The sequence below is a fragment of the Hetaerina americana genome, unplaced genomic scaffold, assembly GCF_022747635.1.
Source record: "Hetaerina americana unplaced genomic scaffold, ioHetAmer1.1.p SCAF_3, whole genome shotgun sequence".
Taxonomy (NCBI): Eukaryota; Metazoa; Arthropoda; class Insecta; order Odonata; family Calopterygidae; genus Hetaerina; species Hetaerina americana.
The window spans coordinates 74,162,043-74,181,764 of record NW_027286874.1 but is presented as its reverse complement, the minus strand read 5'-3'; the positions used below and the strand labels follow the sequence as shown (position 1 = coordinate 74,181,764).

Sequence of the window (19,722 nt, the reverse complement as noted above, 5' to 3'; positions counted from 1 at the left end):
TCGATAAATTTTCTTGAACACTGTTTTCATACTGTTATGTAAAACTCTCACGATAGAAAATAACAAACTAAGGATTGATGTTTTGCGAGCTAATAGATTCCTTGAATAGGGGATGCCTTGAATAGTAATTTCTTCTTCATTTAAGGATTGAAATCGATTTTGTTTTACTATGTAATTTTTCATGAGGTAAAAACAACGGTTATAGCCTTATATTTACCGCATTGCCTTCAAGTTACCTTTCGCCTTTCCTAGACGTTTTATGTTGCTTTTTCTCCTTAAACATCACTGCCTGATTAGGCAAAACGTGACTGTTTATTGAACGTATAAATGAAGACTTTTTATCTGTGGAATTTGGGTAATTTAAAATCTGGCTCTCTTACTCTATTGGTAAAGTAGGCTAAATGACAAAATCATTTCAAACTCCATGGTTATATTACTTTGAATCCGAGAATAGGTGACCATAAATTTCTAATAATTCTATCTACCAATGTAAAAAGGCACACCGTAATCCCATTCCGTTCTGAGTTCGGTAACATTTAACGTTAGTCTGGCAAGCTTGATCAAATACGCCAAACCCTTTGTCACTTTCGCACGAGAAGGCCGTCAAATCTGTTTGCTCGGTAATATCACCCTCTACTACCGTCAAAACTTATGTCTCATATCGTCTAATGGTCAAATACCCCTTCCGCAGGTCCCACCGGCGACGATGCCTCTAAGAAGCAAGCCGGCCTCCGCTCGTCTCCGGCATCTCTTCTCCACCGCCCCCAGTGACACTTCCGCCCGGCCGTCAAGGGGGTTGGAGAGGCCCGGGAGGAAGAGGCGAGGGGTCGACCCCGCCGGGGGTCCGCCGCCCGGACCCGCACCCCGGTGACTCGCTGCCATGCGTTGGGAGGCGGTGGGCCAGGGGGGAGCGGTGGTGGGCCCGGGGACCCCGAGGGGGCCTCCGCGAGGGGCCCCGCCTCCCGGGGGGGTCGCTCCGCCCGGGCGCAGCTGAGGGCCCGGGCCGGGGCGGGAGGACGTCGGCATGCCCGGCGGCGTCCCAGGCGTGCCCTCGCCAGCCTGCTCCGGACCCCGGGGCCTGGCGGCCGGCAGCAATCTGGACACGGCCGTGAGCGTGCTGTGGCTCGTGACGCCGCTCTCGGCCACCCTCTCGCTCGTCATCGTGTGCATCGCCATGGGAACGAACCAGTGGTTGGAGTCAGAGGAAAAGATGCCCAACCCACACTACAATGGCACGGGGGAGAGGTCGTACCTCTCGAAGCTCACCATCAGCGGACTGTGGACGCTGTGCTACACAGACCGTGAGTCCTGAACTCCCGCACCCTAGAGTGCATTACTTTTTCATTCTCCTAGTTTTTAAACACGATGTGTGTGTATATTTATATATATATATATATATATATATATATATATATATATATATATATAATTATATATATATATATATACATACATACATATATATGTATATATATGCATAAATATTTATTTATATATATATATATGTATTTATATATACATCTATATATATATATATATATATATATATGTTTCGTGGGTTCTATTGAGATAAACTTTAGTTCGTCCAGCTTATAGGAAGCATGTCATTCTTACAATCTTAAATTCTTAAAATTACTAAGCAGGAGGGCTTTTCCCGGGCACGCCCTTATTAGATAACTAAAATTCGAAATTGACCAAATATTTAATGACGCTTAATCTGTAGCATTTGAAATCCTCAAGATAATGAACCGATTTAAATTATCAACTTTTAATAAACTCCACTGCTAGAGTGGTACGACTAAGTGGAATATTTATGCATTCATAGAGCCTAGATGAAGAACAACCTTACTATCGTATTCCAAGGAAAATATTTTTAATGGCACGAGGCGTTTCATCGTTTTATGGCATCATCAGGTACCTGAAATAAAATTAGATTTATGGCGCACTTAAATCACGCGAATATTGCACGGTGCGCCACAGGCTTCTCATATTCCTCGAGCATGAAAAGGTCTTCCAAATAAACCTTATAGAGTTCAGTACGGAAGGATGCTGCAGCATCCAAAAAATGGAAATGAGAACATTTACCATTTACGCTTTCAAAAAAATGTTTCTCTCTCACAAAATCTAAACGTTCTTTGGGGTTTTCCATCAGTATTGCTATATCAACATAAAGGTATATTTCTTAATGAACTGCATTCCTAGCTGTAAATATTGTAAACATTCGCTCGTAACTCAAAATAATCATTCAGATCAAACGCTATAATGTATAATGTTAAAATTGTCTGCTCCATACCATAGAAATAATTCTTCAGAATATATTTTAATATCATCTATCCGAGCAGTGCGATTAAGAAATACAGTTTAAGTAAAGTAAGTAGTTTTATCTTTAAACTTTGGTCTCCTACCTTTTAGATTCTATTTTAATGAAACATATGAAATGCCCATGTCGTCATTTTTGTTTTATCGCCTGATAACGTAATAAGATCGTCATAAAGAAGAACTTATAAAAGAAGAATATAAAAAGCATAAAATCATCACTTGCTTACCCATTCTATTGTATGTAATAAATGGTACTCCTAGGTGATTGTACGAAATCTACCAAATTATGTTCCTTGGATACCTCAGCTGCCATTTAAATTTCAAATTAAAATTTCAGCGTTTTAAAAAAATATTATTTTCAAGTAAGCTATGAAAAAAATTTTTAAGGTTAAGTTGCCACATTTTACGCGAGCTAAAAAAACGAATTCATTGTTTGCTTTTTTTCTCGACTGAAGAAAAGATATCCTTTGACGGAAGTTTCCACTCGGAAACTCCCCCGCTTTTTTCCTTTGATTTTTGGGGCCTCTGCAAAAATATTGGATAATTTTTCCTTAAATCCAAATTTTCCAGTAGTTTACTGGCCAGTAAATCGGTATTTTAACGTTCCATCGGTGTTTCAATCACCTATATTCGACCTTCTTTCCCTCCTTCCATGTCTCCGGATCCTCCCCCTCCTCACCCACTCCCCTGATGACCCCGCTTACAGCAAATTATCCCACCCACTCTTCATGCCAGGGCCACACTCCAACTTCATGAAACTTTTCATTTTCGCCGATAATGCGTTTTCCTCCCGTTGTTGCTAGGAACAACTCGAGATGGCGGCGTAACTGAGGCGAGATAAAGGAATTTTTTCTCCGGACAGACCGGCTTTCAAATTTCTTCATCCAGGAACATTGCGAGGCATGGTGGGGAAATCCGGTGAAAGGGGAGAGAGAAAAAAAAGTCCGGTAGGGACCTTTGACATACACAGCGTATCTTATTTACGAGTCTCCAGTGACGCTCCATAACATAAGTCATACAGAGAGCGCATTACCATATTGTTGGCGGCACGCTTGCGCTTCCGGTCAGTCATTCATTTCGTAAACATGTTTCACTTTCCTTTCTGAGCACTGTCATGAAAAAATCTTTCTTTGAATATTTTTTCTAATTTTGTATGGCGAGTATTTTATAACTTCAAATCGCCTACATGTTATTTTAGAGCCTTAATCTTGCTCTGTATTATGTTATAACTATGTATATTATATGTATAGTTATAACATAATATAGATCTATCTATGTAAAAGCAAATTTTAACGCGTGTGGGAAGAAATGCAAAGAGGAAGGAATCATTAGGATGGAGGTTGTAATGTATCCCCGACCGACTACCTCCGGGACACGTACCTATGTATGCAAGCATGTGAGTGGCAAGGTATATGTGATACATGGTAGATTGAGAGAATTTTCATTGCGAATGGACGAGATAGAAACGTTCAGACGGCTCTGTCTCCTACAACGAGAGGTAATGGACCTTCATAAAGTGTGGAAACATTGCTCTAAACCGCTATCTAACACCGTCACGGCAACCTGATGACTTTAATGGGAAAAAAGAAACAAAACATTTATCCTGAAAAGAATCTCAACCAAACCCGTTTCATTTCAAGCAAACATCCTTTGAATTTTATTCTAGTTTTTTTATTGTTTTTTTTAAGTTTCACTTATTCGAGTATTTTAATTATGATTTGTCCATGGTATGACTAATAAATGGTTTAATTCATACGACTGGTAAAGGTACAATTTCAGAAAATTCCAGTAAAGATTTCTCATCATCAAGTTTTTTAATTCAAGTAATCATGTGCGTTTACCAAGATTTGATGAAGGTTTTGCTCCAAAAGCTTTTCTTTCAAGAATTGATTCTATATTTTTAATTTAATTCGTTCAGTTGTAGCTCCACATTTTAATTCCTTGAACACGAAACCCCAAAGGGTTCATATTAGTTCTGCGTGATCATTTCAATCCATTACTTGGGGCGAATGTTGGAAGAAGAGGGCAAATGGAAAGCATTAATCAAATTTATAAAATTGAAGTAGAAAAAACAGAATCCATTCCAGTCGCTCTAACCTGTGTGCTTACAAAGTTGTCAGGTTAATCGACTATGATGAAATACTTCCAATATTCCGGTTTTTGTGTGTTAAATATTGATTTTGGAAGCGAGATTAAACGACCTTCTCATCCATGTAATTCAATATAAAATTCTTAATTATGCTTAAAATTTTAGCCTAAATGTTGTAGCAAACGTTCATTAGTACTTTGTGGTTTGTTGACATGATAATAATAATTATTTTCACTCCAAGAAAAATTTTATTCTATTATCATTCTCAGTCTTCTAGTTCAGAAAGCCTCAGGGTATTAACCCCCATTTATTAATGTTACAAGCATTTTATCGAGGCTATTGCGAGTACGTTATGCACTTAAAATATTCAGCGAAGACCTTTTACCCATCGCTCCTGAGACTCATACCACGCGCGGCCTTAAGAGAAGATAATGGGAATAAATTAGTTCCGCATTTTTGGCTTTTCAGTGTGTGCGTACATTACACGCGCACCTCCATTTTCATTCAAATTTATTTCGTAAACGGAAAAAGTACATTTTTTTTATCCCTTGCGGCGGCGGCGGCGAAGACGTCAAACAACGAGGTCTGAAGTGCGAGAGGGAGAGAGGAGGAAGAAAAAGAATTGCGGGATGTTCCTCCTCTCGTCCGCTGTGCTCTCTCCCCCGCAAACGCCCCCGTCTCCACACGAAAGGAGAGTGGGGCGGTGTGGTTCTTCCTGTCCGGGTATCCCGAAATATCCACACACACACACACATACACACACCCCCTACGGGCATCACGCTCTCTGCTCCCCCCGCTACCCTCCGCGCACCCAGAAACCGACCGCACCCTCTTCCTCCCTTGCATCCATAATTTCCGCGTCGACTCGCCTCTTCCCTCCCCTGCACCATCCCCTTCACCTCCCTCTCACCCCCACCAACCCCGGCCGCCTCCACACGGGGAGGAGAAGGGATAGAGTGAGATGGAGGGAGTGAGATGGGAGTAAGAGGTGGGGGTGAGTCGGTTCTAAAGAAACGAAGGCGTGCGTGTGCGCGCGTCTGTGTTGGTGTGTTTGCCTGCGTGTCGGAAGCTGTTGAAAGCTCGCTGAGGGACTTCTCTCTCTCCCTTTTTCCCTCTCCCTCCCTCTCCACTTCGACTACCACCCATATTTTTCTCCTTCCTGGTCCAATCCTCCCATTCCTCCATCTCCGTTGTTTTTCATTTACCTCTACGTCATCTCTCTCTCTCTCTCTCTCTCTCTCTCTCTCTCTCTCTCTCTCTCTCTCTCTCAGTCTCCCATTTCTTCCTTCTCTCACATCCCATCCGCCACTTACTCCTCCTCCTCCTTAGTCTTGTCACTAGAGACACGCAAGTCTTACGGGGGTGGGGGGCTTAGGGGTGAATTTGGGTCTTATTTTTACTTCTCGGTGTACACCCTAAGGGAGCATCTATCTTTTCCACTTTCTCCCTCTCCCTTACTCTCTCTCCCTGCCTCGTCTTGTTCAAAAAATTAATGTTTCATCGGCCGAAATTGTGAATAAATTACTTCCTTTTTCCTGCTCGCATTAGTACTCATTTTATTTTCATTCCTTAAATGCATTAATTATTTATTACTGAAACCTTTCAATCATATTTAATGCCTGCATGACCAATGGGTCGGAGAAAAGAGGGAATAATTCTATCCCATCCGGTCCAGTTTAATCGGAAATAAAAAAGAAACAAATCAAATCCCTCCATCTCTTCATCTATCTGTTTTCTGTCTCTCAGTAGTATAGAACTGAAACGTCGCATTCCGATTGTCTAGCTCGAAACGAAACTGGAAGCCTAAAGTACATCATTCCCTCGATCGCTTCGAATTATGTTTCCTCCCCCAGATAGGGGGCTTAGGATTCTCCCACGATGGGCATGGACGCCGGAAATCGGTTCGGGGGACCTAAGGGAGTTAAGAAAATCTTTATATCCTCTCCCCGGGAAGGAAATGGCAGGATTTTTAAAGGCACCGGATGCAGCAACGGAGTGGGAGGGGAGTCTTTCAATCCGAGTCTTGAGCGCTGGACAAGACGCTTGTCCGAGAAAACGAATCCACATGCCACCCCAGGACCACGTCCCGAATTTCCGTGATTAAATTCAGTTTCGCGTAAATACACATGCGCGTACCCCAAAACCCCATGATGCTTAGCGTGCTGCGTTGCCCACTCTCGTCTCGCACACGTAGGCGCGTTGTCCCACGCGATTAATACAGCACACGCGCGTAAATTGGCCCACCCGGGCACTGGTGTCTTCCTTCGAGACTCGGTCAAATGCGCTGTAGTGGAAATTTCAACGTTGAGACGCTAAACACGAAACAAACTAGGACGCCCGACCGCAAATCCCGCTGCCTGGTGCTCGAGGCCCATGTGTTGTCGACCAAGGGCCTAGTTCAATATGGTGGTGGAGTCCATTTGGTAGGAGTGAGGATAAAATTACGGAATTGCTGATTGTATTGAGAAAAAGAATAATAAATAACAAGCCAGAACTTATCTCCAATCAAGAGAGGAAATATAAATTTCGGATAAGTGAGGAAGAAAATACTTTGCTTTTTACTAAATTTAAATTTATCTCCGACCGGTTGCTGCGCAGAGTATCATCATTTGACCCTCTCGGCCCTGTGTGAGATTTCGAATCAAAACTATTTACATTTAGTGGAAGCGTGACGTTTATATTTTGTTGTAAACATTTATGTTTTGAGGAAAAGCAAAGTATTTTCTTCCGTTCTCATCATAAAGGCGTTGTACAAAGTAACATCATCTGCCATAAGTGTTCAATTTAAACGGGCAGTGAAAAGGTTTTGACACCATTTCGTGGTAAAATAAGTTCAAAACATTATCATGCAAGTTCACGTAACGCTATGATTTTTAATAACTACGATAGCTAGGGAGTTCTTTCACTTGGGGAACACTGTCAACTAAGGACTTTTTATTTCCGAGATAAAGATTTTGATATGGGGGAGTGTGTGGGGTAAATGAAGTGTGTGGAGGTAAAATAACATGCGTACTGGATTGAATGAACGGTGTAATGAAGTATTCGGAGTCGAAGAATAATTACTTGCAATGAATATTTTAGAAAGTTTATTTGATCTCTTGTTTTGTGGGCATTATCAACAATACTCATGGGTTTTGGATCCCTCAAAAACTTATCATGATCAGAGGACTATTCTTAAAAATTGTGATCAAAAATAATTTTTTTTTAAAGTGCACCTTTTGTTAAGTTTTTTGGCCTGATTTTAAAATATTCAGTGCTTTAGGAAAACTCACGAAACGATGAATGTAAGTTGAGTTGTGTTCGAGAGAGGAACATACTTTTGAGTCCCATAAATACATTTGTATACATATTCTAGGCATTAATTCATTCTTGTGGAATGATTTCGCAATAATATCTACCGTGGATGGATGGATGGGTCTCAAGATTTTGATGCCTTCTTCATATTTCATTTCTCAGTTCGCAGGAAATATCGCTGGGCGGGATCCCATCGTGGAATTTTTTTTCAAGGCGTCGGGTGAAACTGTTGCTCCTTAAATTTCATCAAAGGCGGCATTTGACCAAGCTCCCTTGTTTATCTCCAACTTATCCAATCCCAGTTCTTGCACCAGTTTTCGACTTCTCACTTTAAGTTCAAGACTTCCAAATGACATAACTCCATTTGAAGTTCTACGGATAAATTCCGAGCGTGTGCCCTTTGGCATAAATGGAGGTACGACCGAAAGGAATGGGTGGGAGAGTGAGGGAGGAGGAGGGTCTTTGGCCTCATTCGTTATATGAAATGGGAAGAAAGTTTTCCGCTTTGAAAGACCCCGCTTTGCTCAAGACTCAAAGTGCTACTTCAAAGGTGTTTGTTTCCTATACATCTCTGCATAGAAAGCCAGCCAGGACATGCGGCTCGCGGTGCTAAGCACAGATGTGGATAAATAAGAGGCTGTAGGGGGAAGTGGGTGAAGAAAAATTAGTTTTGAAGGTGTGCAATTTTGAGTACGGAATTTAAAGTTCGTGATTTGAGGTATTGGTTATATCGGTCTCGGAAAAGAGGAGTCCCAAAACATATTATTTCTGCCATTTCTTCCTTTTTGGTTCAATTGGTAAATTAATTTGGGATTCGACTGATTGCCGGAACATCAGAGACCAACCAACATTTTCTCCTCTATTCTTCATGCTCTAGTTTCAGAACAGCGTTTAATGTTCCACTTGCTAATGACTTAAAATTGAAGTCTCCTAATACTGTCCTGGGATTGACCGGGATAGTATTGGTAGACCGCGATATATCATTTGACCACAAAAATAACTATTTTGCAAAAAAGCTCATTTCGAATAGATGAGTGAATAAAGTATTTTGATTCTGTATTTCGAGTATTTTTTTAAGTTTATCCGAAATAGGTTTATGATAATTGCTGTCAATTGTTATCTACATTTTTATTCCTTTAACCAGAAAACTTCGGAACTCTAGAGAGCTATTAAGTGGGAAGATAAAATTTGAAAATTTTCTCAATCTCTTTCTAGTAATCGGAGAAGGGTCATGAGCATCATGTTGAAATCTTTTAAATTTCCGTGACCTAAAGTCGAATGGCTTATGTCTAAAACCTCGAAATCCAAATTTTGCTTCATTATTCAGTACTCTTGTTAAGACTCTACCGTTAAATAAAGGAAATTGAACTAATCTTTGGTATACGTAAATTACAGAAAATAGCAATCCAATTTTTGTATTTAATGAATAATTTAAAGGAAAAATAATATTGTATTTGACAGTGTCAACAATTAGTGATTAGGTTTTTTAAAATATTTCAATATTATGAACAGAGTATTTTTTTCAATACATCACGTCTTATTAGGATTTAACATTTTTATTGTAACAGCTCGTTGAAATAATTTGGAAGTTATTTTATTTGCACACAAAAATCTACATACGTTTTGTTAAATCAGCAAACTTCCTTCTCCGTCAGGATTGCTTTTTTCCATTAAGATATGTTTCATTGGACACCGTATGAATTTATAAATGTGTATTTTCTTTTTATTGAAGCAGAGAATACCGTCTAGATTCGTATTTTCAGGGCCGTCCGTAGATGAGGACTGGACGCACCTCAGGTTGAGACGGTTTAACATCAATTCGAACCAATACCTTTTTGTGCGGGTCAAAGTCACGCAGTTGACACCGCCCGTGATTATCTTTTGCTATGCACGGCTTCGATTTTTTACGACACGAGGGAGTTTGACAAGCGATGGAAGGGAAAACGTTTCGTGGAACAAAGACTCTGAAACTGAGGCGTCAGGAAAAATTATGGGAGGAAAGTATTTGGAGAGGAACAAGGTCGTTGTGCCAATTAACCCGAATGGCGACTCGAGAACCAAGGATAGAATCCATATCAGGCAAAACCCAAAGGTCAGTCAAATTCACGCGTTTCGGTATATAAGTAAGAGAATTTTCTTGCATAGTTTCTCAATTTTTAACGTGAATTTGGCATTTACTTGCATTTTTTCTAGATTAAACTTTATTTTTAAATTCGTCATAATATATTTTGTCCTCACAATTTTCTGCCAATTTGCACAACATTTTACTTTAAAAAGTTGTCATCTGACCACTTTGTCTCTATGAATTTCAGCTTTTCAAAAATAAATAAATCCATCCCCCTATTTCGCCGGCGTTCCTTCAGTGATCTTGGACTGTGCCTAAATATCACACGGATAGGGCGAAGGAGAGTTTGTCCAGAGGCATTCCACGGGTTCGAAAAATATTATTTATCAGGGGGGGAAGGCAACCGACAGTTGGGTAAGTCTGCATCAGCAAGGGGTATAGGTAGATAATATGGTAGGGCTAGAGTTTTTCGGGGATTGGGAGAAGGGTGAAGAGAACCCCGGTGTCGTCAATAGTCAACTGTTAGCGAAAGGCGCCAAGGGGTCACGAAATTCACCGTCCCATCCGACAGTTGGCGTATTACACGTGAGCTGCTTTCTCCACATGTCACCCAAGTAAGGAATCGCGAGACATCTGACAAACTTGCCTGCCATTGCCGGGATTCGAAGATGGGCCCTCGAGGTAGGAGGCCAGTACACTGTATTTCACGCCAGCCCCTCTCGGTTGTGTCACCGAACACAACCCCGCACTCAATGTGTAACCAAATCAACATGATGATGCGGATTCAAAAAAAGAATGGACCTTTGAAGGGCGGGTGAGTTAGGAGAATGAGAAAAGGTGGAAAATTATTTAAAAAAACCTTTTACGGATACACAAAAATTAAACTAAGAAAGATGGAGAATGTGCGTGGGTGCGGAAAATACGCGTCAGGGAAGCATGAGGGTATTTACCCTATTTTCAGAATGGGGGTGGAATATTGGAGGGATACGTTACGTAGGAGGAGGTCAGGGGTTCATCAGGAGTGTGTTGTGAGGGGGCGATCCGAACGGGTCGCGATGGGAAGAGTGCATGGGTCGGTGGAGATATACCTGGAAATGTATTGTCACCGTAATCGAAACCAACCGCCCACAGACATTCCCAAGTTCCTTGGCTGAGATCCCCTGGGAAACTAACTCTTTATTTCCTTTTGTTTTACTCGCCATTCCCTTCTCCACATGCTTGTGGGTGCTCCTCTCCCCACCCCAGTCAATCCGTCTTCGTATTTATCCTTCTCGCTCCGTTAAGCTTTTCCTCTCGCGATTAGTGGAGAGCACATAAGCATTGAGGTGAATATGTCTGCCTATCTCATCAGGATGGTTGAATGAAGATGTCACACATTCAAAGTTGCATGATTAGCAGCAAAAATAGGGTTTTTTTCATTATAAAATTAATAAAAAATGTATATTTTATCATTGAAACCTATAATTTTTTACCATTTCAATTATGGTGAAAGTTTAAGTTTCACATTTTTGGAAGGATGCATTCGATTGATGGCCACACAACAAGTAAACTAGAAAAAATATATAAGAATATGATCGATTGTGGGCAATAGATAGATAGATCGTCGTCTTTATTTTGGGGCGAGATTGAGACTGTGGAGTCTCTTCTACCACCGAACCCTCAATGATAATAATGTAAGAGAAGGTAAAGAGATTTATCATTTTTTCAAGACGGGATGTCTAAAAAGCCTAAAAATTATTTTCAAACTGGCATGTCCTCTGTGGCATAACAGAGTGGTAAATATAACAAAATATTATTGGACTCTTTTGAATACTGGGAAATATCAAAATTTTGCTTGGCATGCAATTAATATATGGCATAATTAATAAAAGAAGGCATTCCATGCGAAATTAGTTTCTCGGAGATTGATCGAAGTTTATATCGAGGAAATCCGGATAAAGTTGAAAAGGTGGGAGGATGAAATTTTGAAAGATCTGCTGAAGAGCTGTTGAAGGCCGTTATGAGAAGGAAAATTTTGGATAAGCGGGGTAGAAGAGGGAAGATAATGGGCTTTTTATGGACAGCATTAATGAAGGCATGAATTACAAATAAATAAGGGTAGAAATTATTAAGGGCATGGAAAACACTCTACTGGCTCGCCTATAGTCTTCTATAAGCCCAAGGTCAACCGATCGAATTCGGCGATCCAGTGGCAACCCAGGAAACAAAGAAATTATTTAAATTTATTTATTTTAGTACCCTACAAGCCATCGCTATGGTGTGTGGCAGGGGGTGAATACACACAAGACTATTTTTTACCCGAATATGACCCCACGGCGGTTGGATAATGTTTTTCTGATCCCTTTTCGCTCGTGTGAAAAATGACATCTAGAATCTATCTGTTCAACATTTGATCTCTCTAATTTTAAAACATTATTACTCATCATGAGCGCAGGAGAAGCATCATTACATATTAATCGAATATACAGCTGCTTTTCCTATTTCATCCATGCACTCTTACATCTTTAGTTTCACCCAAAATGTCCTCACAGTTCATATCGTTCATGATGTTGATATCGCAATTATATCGACTCAAACAGATGTCGTCATTAACCTTAAGAGCAATCTTAGACCATTTATGTATATGCCTGTTTCTGAAAATTATCCAGATTGACCTGGTGAAACTGAAATTATATCGATACTGTATGGTGGGATATACTGTATCGATAATGTATATGGTGCTAGGCCCACTGTTTCGATATTTTCCTTCCTGTCGACCTCTCACACCCACCCATCGCAATCTCTCACGTCTCTCCTCTTAACTCCTGCCCTTCCTCCGCAACGCCTCTCTCCCCTCACATTCCTTCTCCCTTCTAGTTCCCCTGGCTTACTTAGGTCGATATCAATAACAGTCCTCGGCTCTGGGAGTCGGCGATTTATAAGGGAGCTAATCTCCAGCTTATTTATCTTCTTTAACTTTCGCAGCGTTTTCATACACACACGCACACATTTATAACCCTTCTCACGCCCTTCAGATGATTTTTCATTCAGTTAGGAAAGTTTCTTTGCAAATGTCAGGTGAGCCAACATTTAGGAGGTTTTGCGAGCCAATGAGCGCATTGCAACATCGTTTAGGGGTTCCACTGAATTTGTTGACTCTATGTTCAAATTAAATTTAAAATTCTTCCGTTTAGACGGAGAGGATCATTCTTCAAGGCATTATTTTAAAGAATAATTTTTTTACACAACTATTATTTGAAGCTTTTCCTATCCTAAATAGAGTCTTTACATTGCTTAAAACGTACATTACATAGGTATAAGTGATTATTCTCTTTGCCTCATAATTATTTATCATTTTTGGGAGTCTATCGTTTAAGATAGGTTTTGAATGGGCACAGGCTGATCATTGCTACACTCATCAAGACCCAAAACTTATACCCGATGTTTCATTAAGCTGTTATGCAATTCCGAATACCTTCTTTGTCCTTACATTCTGCCCAACATACTTATCTTTTTCCTTTCCCTTCCTTGCCTGCCTAACGTTCTCCTTTCCGTCACAGTCTTCAGCATTATTTTACCATACATTTTATCGCTGATCAAAATTCTCTGTATTCATCTTCCCTACCTCATTTATACGTCTCCCAACGATTCTCCTTCCTCTTCCATCATGCCTAGCCCGTCCTCAATTGTTTTCCATTGCGAATATTTCACCTTTGCTATCTTTCTACACACACCCACACACACTTAATAAGACACCAATCTACGCGTATCATTTTGCTTCTATGACCATGTTCCCACACCGTGCATAACCACGCTCTATTTAGAAGTTTACACTAAATGTTTCTTAACATCCTTACTCAGCATCCCTGTATCTGTATCAGCATCTGTCACCGCATTAAACTCATGTGAAACAATTCTTATCATGTAACGTCATACGTTTTTTAACTGAAAAAATACACCCTTATACCGATAATAGTTTCGATTAACTTAAGCGTTTAAACATTATTGTAGTGTGGTTTTCACGGAAAATAGAAACCGATATTAATAATTAAGTCGCAATCCTCCATTCAAGTACCGCATATTCATGAATTTCCATTCCATTATAGTCCTCATATAGCTGCTTTAAAGAGCGTTGGTGATTAAGGGCACCCAATCATTCTCAATCCTTACATAATGAATTTCAGCACTTATCCTGCTAATTTGACCCCTTTAGTCATCCACCCCACCCCAACCCTTTCGTTCTCTATCTTTATCCTTCCTAACTCCAGCCCATCCACTCTCCCACGCACTCTCCCCTCCCTTCTTCCACTGAGTCAGCCCCTCCCTTCCCACAAAAAGAACCCTCGGAGGGGGTGGAGTAAATCGAACCTTGGAAATCCGCAGCGGGGCGCAGTCCCCCAAATCCCTGACGCCGTGGGATAATGCGCGATGAGATAGCACAGAGAGCAGTTATTACATCCACGGGTCAATTGCCATCCGCGTGAGAGTAATAGGGATTTTCTACCGGTCAACGTCTCTGTGAACGATACCATTACATTGGCCGACGGTTAATGGTATAATGGTTCCCTCTATCTCTCTCTGCACACGGTGACCGTGTAAAATCCGACTTTTCCACGTGTTGATCGCGATTGCCCAATACTCGGAGTAGGTGCCCCGTTTTTCTTTCCGCTGTATTATCCTAACAGCATCATCCATGCCCTCCTAATCCACCTCGGTGTCCTTCGGAAGGTAGTCAATTTAATCGCCTTCTGCTTGATTAGGGACAACTCCTCTCGACGTTTTTTTCGGTCGTCGTATCCCCAACAGCCAACAATAAATCTTCCCGTCCTACTTATTCGATTCGAAACTAAAGGAATTCTTTACCTTCCGCATTCACATGAGATAACAAATAAAAATTTAGTTTTCGTAAAAAAAAACCATTATGTGAAAAAAAAACAGCTGCACGGGTTTTCTTGCAAAACTTTTAAATTTCCAGCCTTGATTCTATTTTTTTTGTGTTCTGAGGTTTGTTCGGTGGTCGTGGGGAGGGGTCGACGGGAACAGGCAGATTCCCAGGGCCGCAAGCACAAATAGGGTTTCCAGCAATCTTAAAATCTTGCTGAATGTATTCCTTGTTATTTTAACCCAGCGAATTGACACAGTTTCCTCTTTTGTCACTCTGTTAGGGAAATCTACGGTACGCCACGATGTCATTTCTCAAAAATAAGGTCGTAAGTTTTTGTTGGTACCGTCGAAAGACTACGCAATAATCTGGCAAAGTTTCTGTCGCAAATATTTTTCGAATATTTCAATGGAATAATTTGTTTCCATGCTTGAAATTTTACATACTCTACGGAAAATCTTTACATGAATGTGGACGTACCTCATGTTGGGAATCTCTCTACCAGTTCCATAAATTAATGCATGGAATGTCATTCGTTTTCATTTATCTGTGCGACGAAAGAATTCCATCAACTAACGACTCAAATAGTTCCATCATTTGCTGGTCCATCCAAAATTATTGGAGTACAATACGAAATCTTTGAACACTATTTATTCTAACAAGAAATCTCTACATTTAGGCCCAACCTTCAAAGCTAATTGTCGTAACTTTTAACTTTTTCTACTTGTTTCCCCGACGCAATTACCGAACGTGGTGCTAATGAATTGCGTCAAGTAGTTGAACCTGAAACCAATGAGGAAACCGTACAATAATAAAAATACCATTTTTTAAGTCATGTCATTCCTTTTAATTAACACAGTGGGGCGAATTTCATCGAAAGACAGGACAAAATGAAATGTGGAGACCGATACTACCGAAGAAATGATTCTGACAGTTTGATGAAACCAAATCTTTTTTTTCAATTCCTCATCCATTCTTATTATTACCAATAGAACTTCCAAATGGCCATTATTCATTTACGATGCTATTAAACACAAACCGTAGAAGCGGAAAATATTCATCTGAACCTTTATGAAACAAGAATTTCTCAAGAGTAAACAGACCGCGGAGTATTCTCTCGTTTCTGAAGAGCGAGAGAAAATGTAGAAAATGCAAAAAAATGAGTGTAGTTTTTACATTAGTGCACGTGGAATATGAATTTGTGTCATATATAAAACGAATTGCACTGAGATTTTATGAAAAAATTATATTTTTTATTGCACCAATTGCAAACGGCTATATATTTACTATTACAATTGCATGTGCGTAGAATACAAGATATTAAACTCGGAGAGTCTATAGAAATTTCCGTATTCAACGTTACATAAATTACAAACAACTATATTTTCACATTTACAGTGGAAGAATGTAGCATGCAGAACATTTCATATGGAGATGTAAAGAAAAATTCAATATTTATCGCATCGCATCGATTGGAAATGTATATTTTTAAACTTATGGGTGCATGCACGTAGCATACATAAATATCTCCCCGGTAAAACTATGCGAGATTTTTTTAAAATTTAATGTGAGTACAGTCTCTAAAATTCCTCCATCCTTTATATGTGTTCTTACGACGTGGTCTCACCACCGGTCCAGGACCACCGCAGTTAAGTAATAGGGGAAAACCCTTTCCGGCTTCTACTTGGGCAGCTAGGAGGGATTTTCATTCCGAGGTTAGCACTTTCTAAGCCTTTCCCGACCTTTCTTACAAATATTCTAGTCCGGTTTATGACACTACCGCCTGTCTCCAACCAAACATCACGACGACCCAACAGGACTCCTGCGGATACACTAGCCTCCGTAACCTCTCGGATGGAGGAGGTTGGGAGGGAAAGGTCTCTAGGTTCCTGATGGTCCAACCCCCCCCCCCGCCGCCAACCTATAATACTCACGCGGCCGAAAAAAAACGCCCCCCCCCCGTTCGCATTCGCGGAAAAACCGTGGACTCAATCCTCACCCTCCCCTCTCCCAAAGTATCTTCTTCAATCAAGCGGCGGCAATAAGTCGACGGCCTCCACCACCACCATCTCTCTTTAACCCCCTCGAACTTTTCCTCTCGCAACCACTCCTCATCCTCTTTTCCGCGTCTATCTCTCTTTTCCTTAACCGTGTCACCATCCCTCCCCCGCCCCCCTCATCCACTCCCTCGCAGACACGCGCGGGAGCACATCCAACCCTTCTCCCTCACCGTCCGTGTTCCACAATTCCTTCCAACCTCCCCCCCCCCAACCACCCATTTCTCTCTCACGTCTTCCAATCAAAAAGGCTCTCACCTTTTCCTCCCCTACTAAGACACTTTTTTTCCTCTCTCTCCTCCTCCCTGCTGCTCATCGCCAAATATCTCCCGTCTCCCACCCAAGCTTCATCCCCCATATCTTCTCACCCCCGTTACGCCCACATCCATTTCCAGCTCCTCCTCGGCATTCTCCCTCCTTCCCCGCCCCAACTCCATCTCCCCCCTTCCCTCTTCCACCCTTGTATTTGCAATTCTCGCCGCAATCTCCCACCTCACCCTCGCTTCTTCACTACCACCCCCGCAGTCTCTCTCCCTTCCCCCACCTCCCTCCCTCCCCATCTCCTCTCTCTCTCCCTTTCCATTCTGCTCCTCTCTCCTCTCCTCCTCACGAGCAAGTCTCTCCATCTCTCATTCTCTCTAACCCTCCATCTCCTCTTCCTCCTCCTTCCATACCCCATACTGCTGGCTCCGTAACAAGCCGAGTTGTTATTCTCGAGGAAATAATGCAGTCTGGGCGATGTGCCGTGCGGGCCTCATAAATCCACAAGGGGGGAGTGGAAGGTGGTGTCAGGGTGGGGGAGGGTCGTTGTAGATGGGCGGAGCGGGAAGGGTGGGAAGAAGGGTGCGGGTGGGGTGAGCGTGGAGATGGGTGGTTGGCCACGGGGGTGGGACACCCCATTTGAAACCGCGGAGGGAATAGAGGAGAGGGGAGTGGGGTCGGAGAAAAAAACCCGAGGGAGAGATTGTGTGCGTGTGTGTGTGTGTGCCAGTGCAGAGGGGGTGGGTGATCTCACGGGGGCGGGAGGGGGTGTTTTTGATTCTCTAGGAACCTTTCAGGGTCTTGGGGGCCGGGGTGAGGGTAGGGGAGAGAGAGGAAGAGAACGGGGAAGGGGGAAGGAAGAGGTGGTGTGTCTCTGGTCGTGTGTGCGAGACTGACGGAGGTCGGGTTGGGGTGATTTTCTTTATTATATTTTTTTGGGGGCAGTGGATGAGAGGTGTGGGAAGTGGGGGTTTCGAGAGAAAAGATTCACGAGGGGGGGGGCAGGAGAGGGAAGGGAGGTGCAGGAGAAGGAAGGGAGGTGTGGGAGAAGAGACGGGGTTTTAGAGTAAGGGGTGAAGAAGAAGAGTAGTGTGTGCAAGGGGGCGGGGGGTGAGAAAGGGGTGGAAGGGTTGGTGTGTGTATGGTTGCGTGTGTGTGCGTGAGTGTGTCGGAGGGCGTGGACGCCACTACGAGGCTCCGATAAATCTCCAAGGGAGCTCCGGAATAGGGAAATACAGAGAGGGTGTGGGGGAGTCAGGGGATAAGGGTGTGGCGGTGTAGGCGTGAGCGGGTCGGATGATGGTGAAGTAGGGGAGAAATAAGACGTTCGACGCTGAGGAGGGTGCGGTTCGGGCGTGTGTGTTTGTGTGTGTGTGTGGAGTCGAGAGAAAGGGCCGAGGAGAGGAGGGAACTGTGTGCATTCGCGGGCTCCTGGAATCAGACAGACATGGATGCTTCTCTATCTCCATAGAGTACCGCGCGTCAGGCCAAAAGGTGAGCCCCAGAAGGTAACTTCGGTTCCGAGGGCATGTGGCAACTGTCGGGGAAGGTTTATTTTTCCCAACTGATGCCGTGGGGAAATGATCGGGAGATCTTAAAATGGATTGTGAAATCGGGGAAAGTAACTGTCGAAATAGAACTCACTCCACTCCCTGCGGGAGAGTTAACTTTCTTATGTGGGGTACTCACGGCGCATTAAAGACATGGATATTGTACCTTACTTATTACTGCTTGAATTTGAAATATTTTGAGCACTGCAATAAAAGCTCCCCAGGAAAACGGGCTGTATATATATATATATATATATATATATATATATATATGTATAACACTTATTGAAAGTCTCACGGACGTGAAAAATGATGTATAAAATTTATCACTAGAGGACACAGACAAAAACACAAAAACTTAGCGAGTTTCTTCTTTTTTGTGTTTTTGTCTGTGCCCACTAAAGCTAAATTTTATACAAATATATATATATATATATATATATATATATATATATATATATATTATAAATATTATATATATTATATATATATTATAAATATTATATATATATATATATATTGGTATAAAATTTAGCTTTATTGGTATTGGTATTGCACTCTTCCAATAATACAAAGTTCGTTATATGTATATTTATATATAATATATATATATATATAACAAACTTTGTATTATTTGAAGAGTGCAATTCTGTCTCTGTGCAATGTTACACTGGAGCTGTTTTTTCCGATGTGTGATTGAAAGAAAAACGCGGGATTTCCCTTGAAAAAAGAGAGAGAAATTTTTTGTTGGATTAGTATAAGTGTTATGGAACAATATAATCGAAAGGTCATAAGCTATCCAGAGGAAACTTAAAGTGGCGGTATAACTTGTGGAACTTCTCAATTGAATAAATGACTTTCCACAGAAGACTTGATTTCTCGCTCTACCCGTTTATAATGTCAGAGAATCACACCAAGTACTGTGTAAACATTAAAGGCATCACCGCCAAATTTTCTGATCGTTTTCGATTCATTCCGTCGATCTGTTACGTATTTGGAAGGTTGCTATGATTGTGGAGGTGCCGAGGCAAAATGTAACGTATTGTAACAACCTTTTCGTGACGCATGAATTACACTAAAAATAATTTCTTGTCGATGGAAGTTTTAAGCACAGAATTTTCATATAGAAAGAGTGATACAAGGAAATAAATAATCAGGAAAATTTGCCCCAAATGTCAATTAGCCTTATTAGTAATATGCATTCAGGCGTCTTCTTAAAGAAAGAA

General features: G+C 41.5%; 1 protein-coding gene across 1 annotated transcript in view; it reads left to right on the top strand.

The window, feature by feature from the left end:
- The first annotated feature begins 1,024 nt into the window (after nucleotides 1-1,024).
- Nucleotides 1,025-19,722, top strand: part of stg1 (stargazin-like protein) — a 133,746-nt gene continuing 115,048 nt past the window's right edge. The window contains exon 1 of the mRNA XM_071587887.1: nucleotides 1,025-1,301. Within this exon, the coding sequence (XP_071443988.1) occupies nucleotides 1,025-1,301 (277 nt within the window). The remainder of the gene's footprint in view (nucleotides 1,302-19,722) is intronic.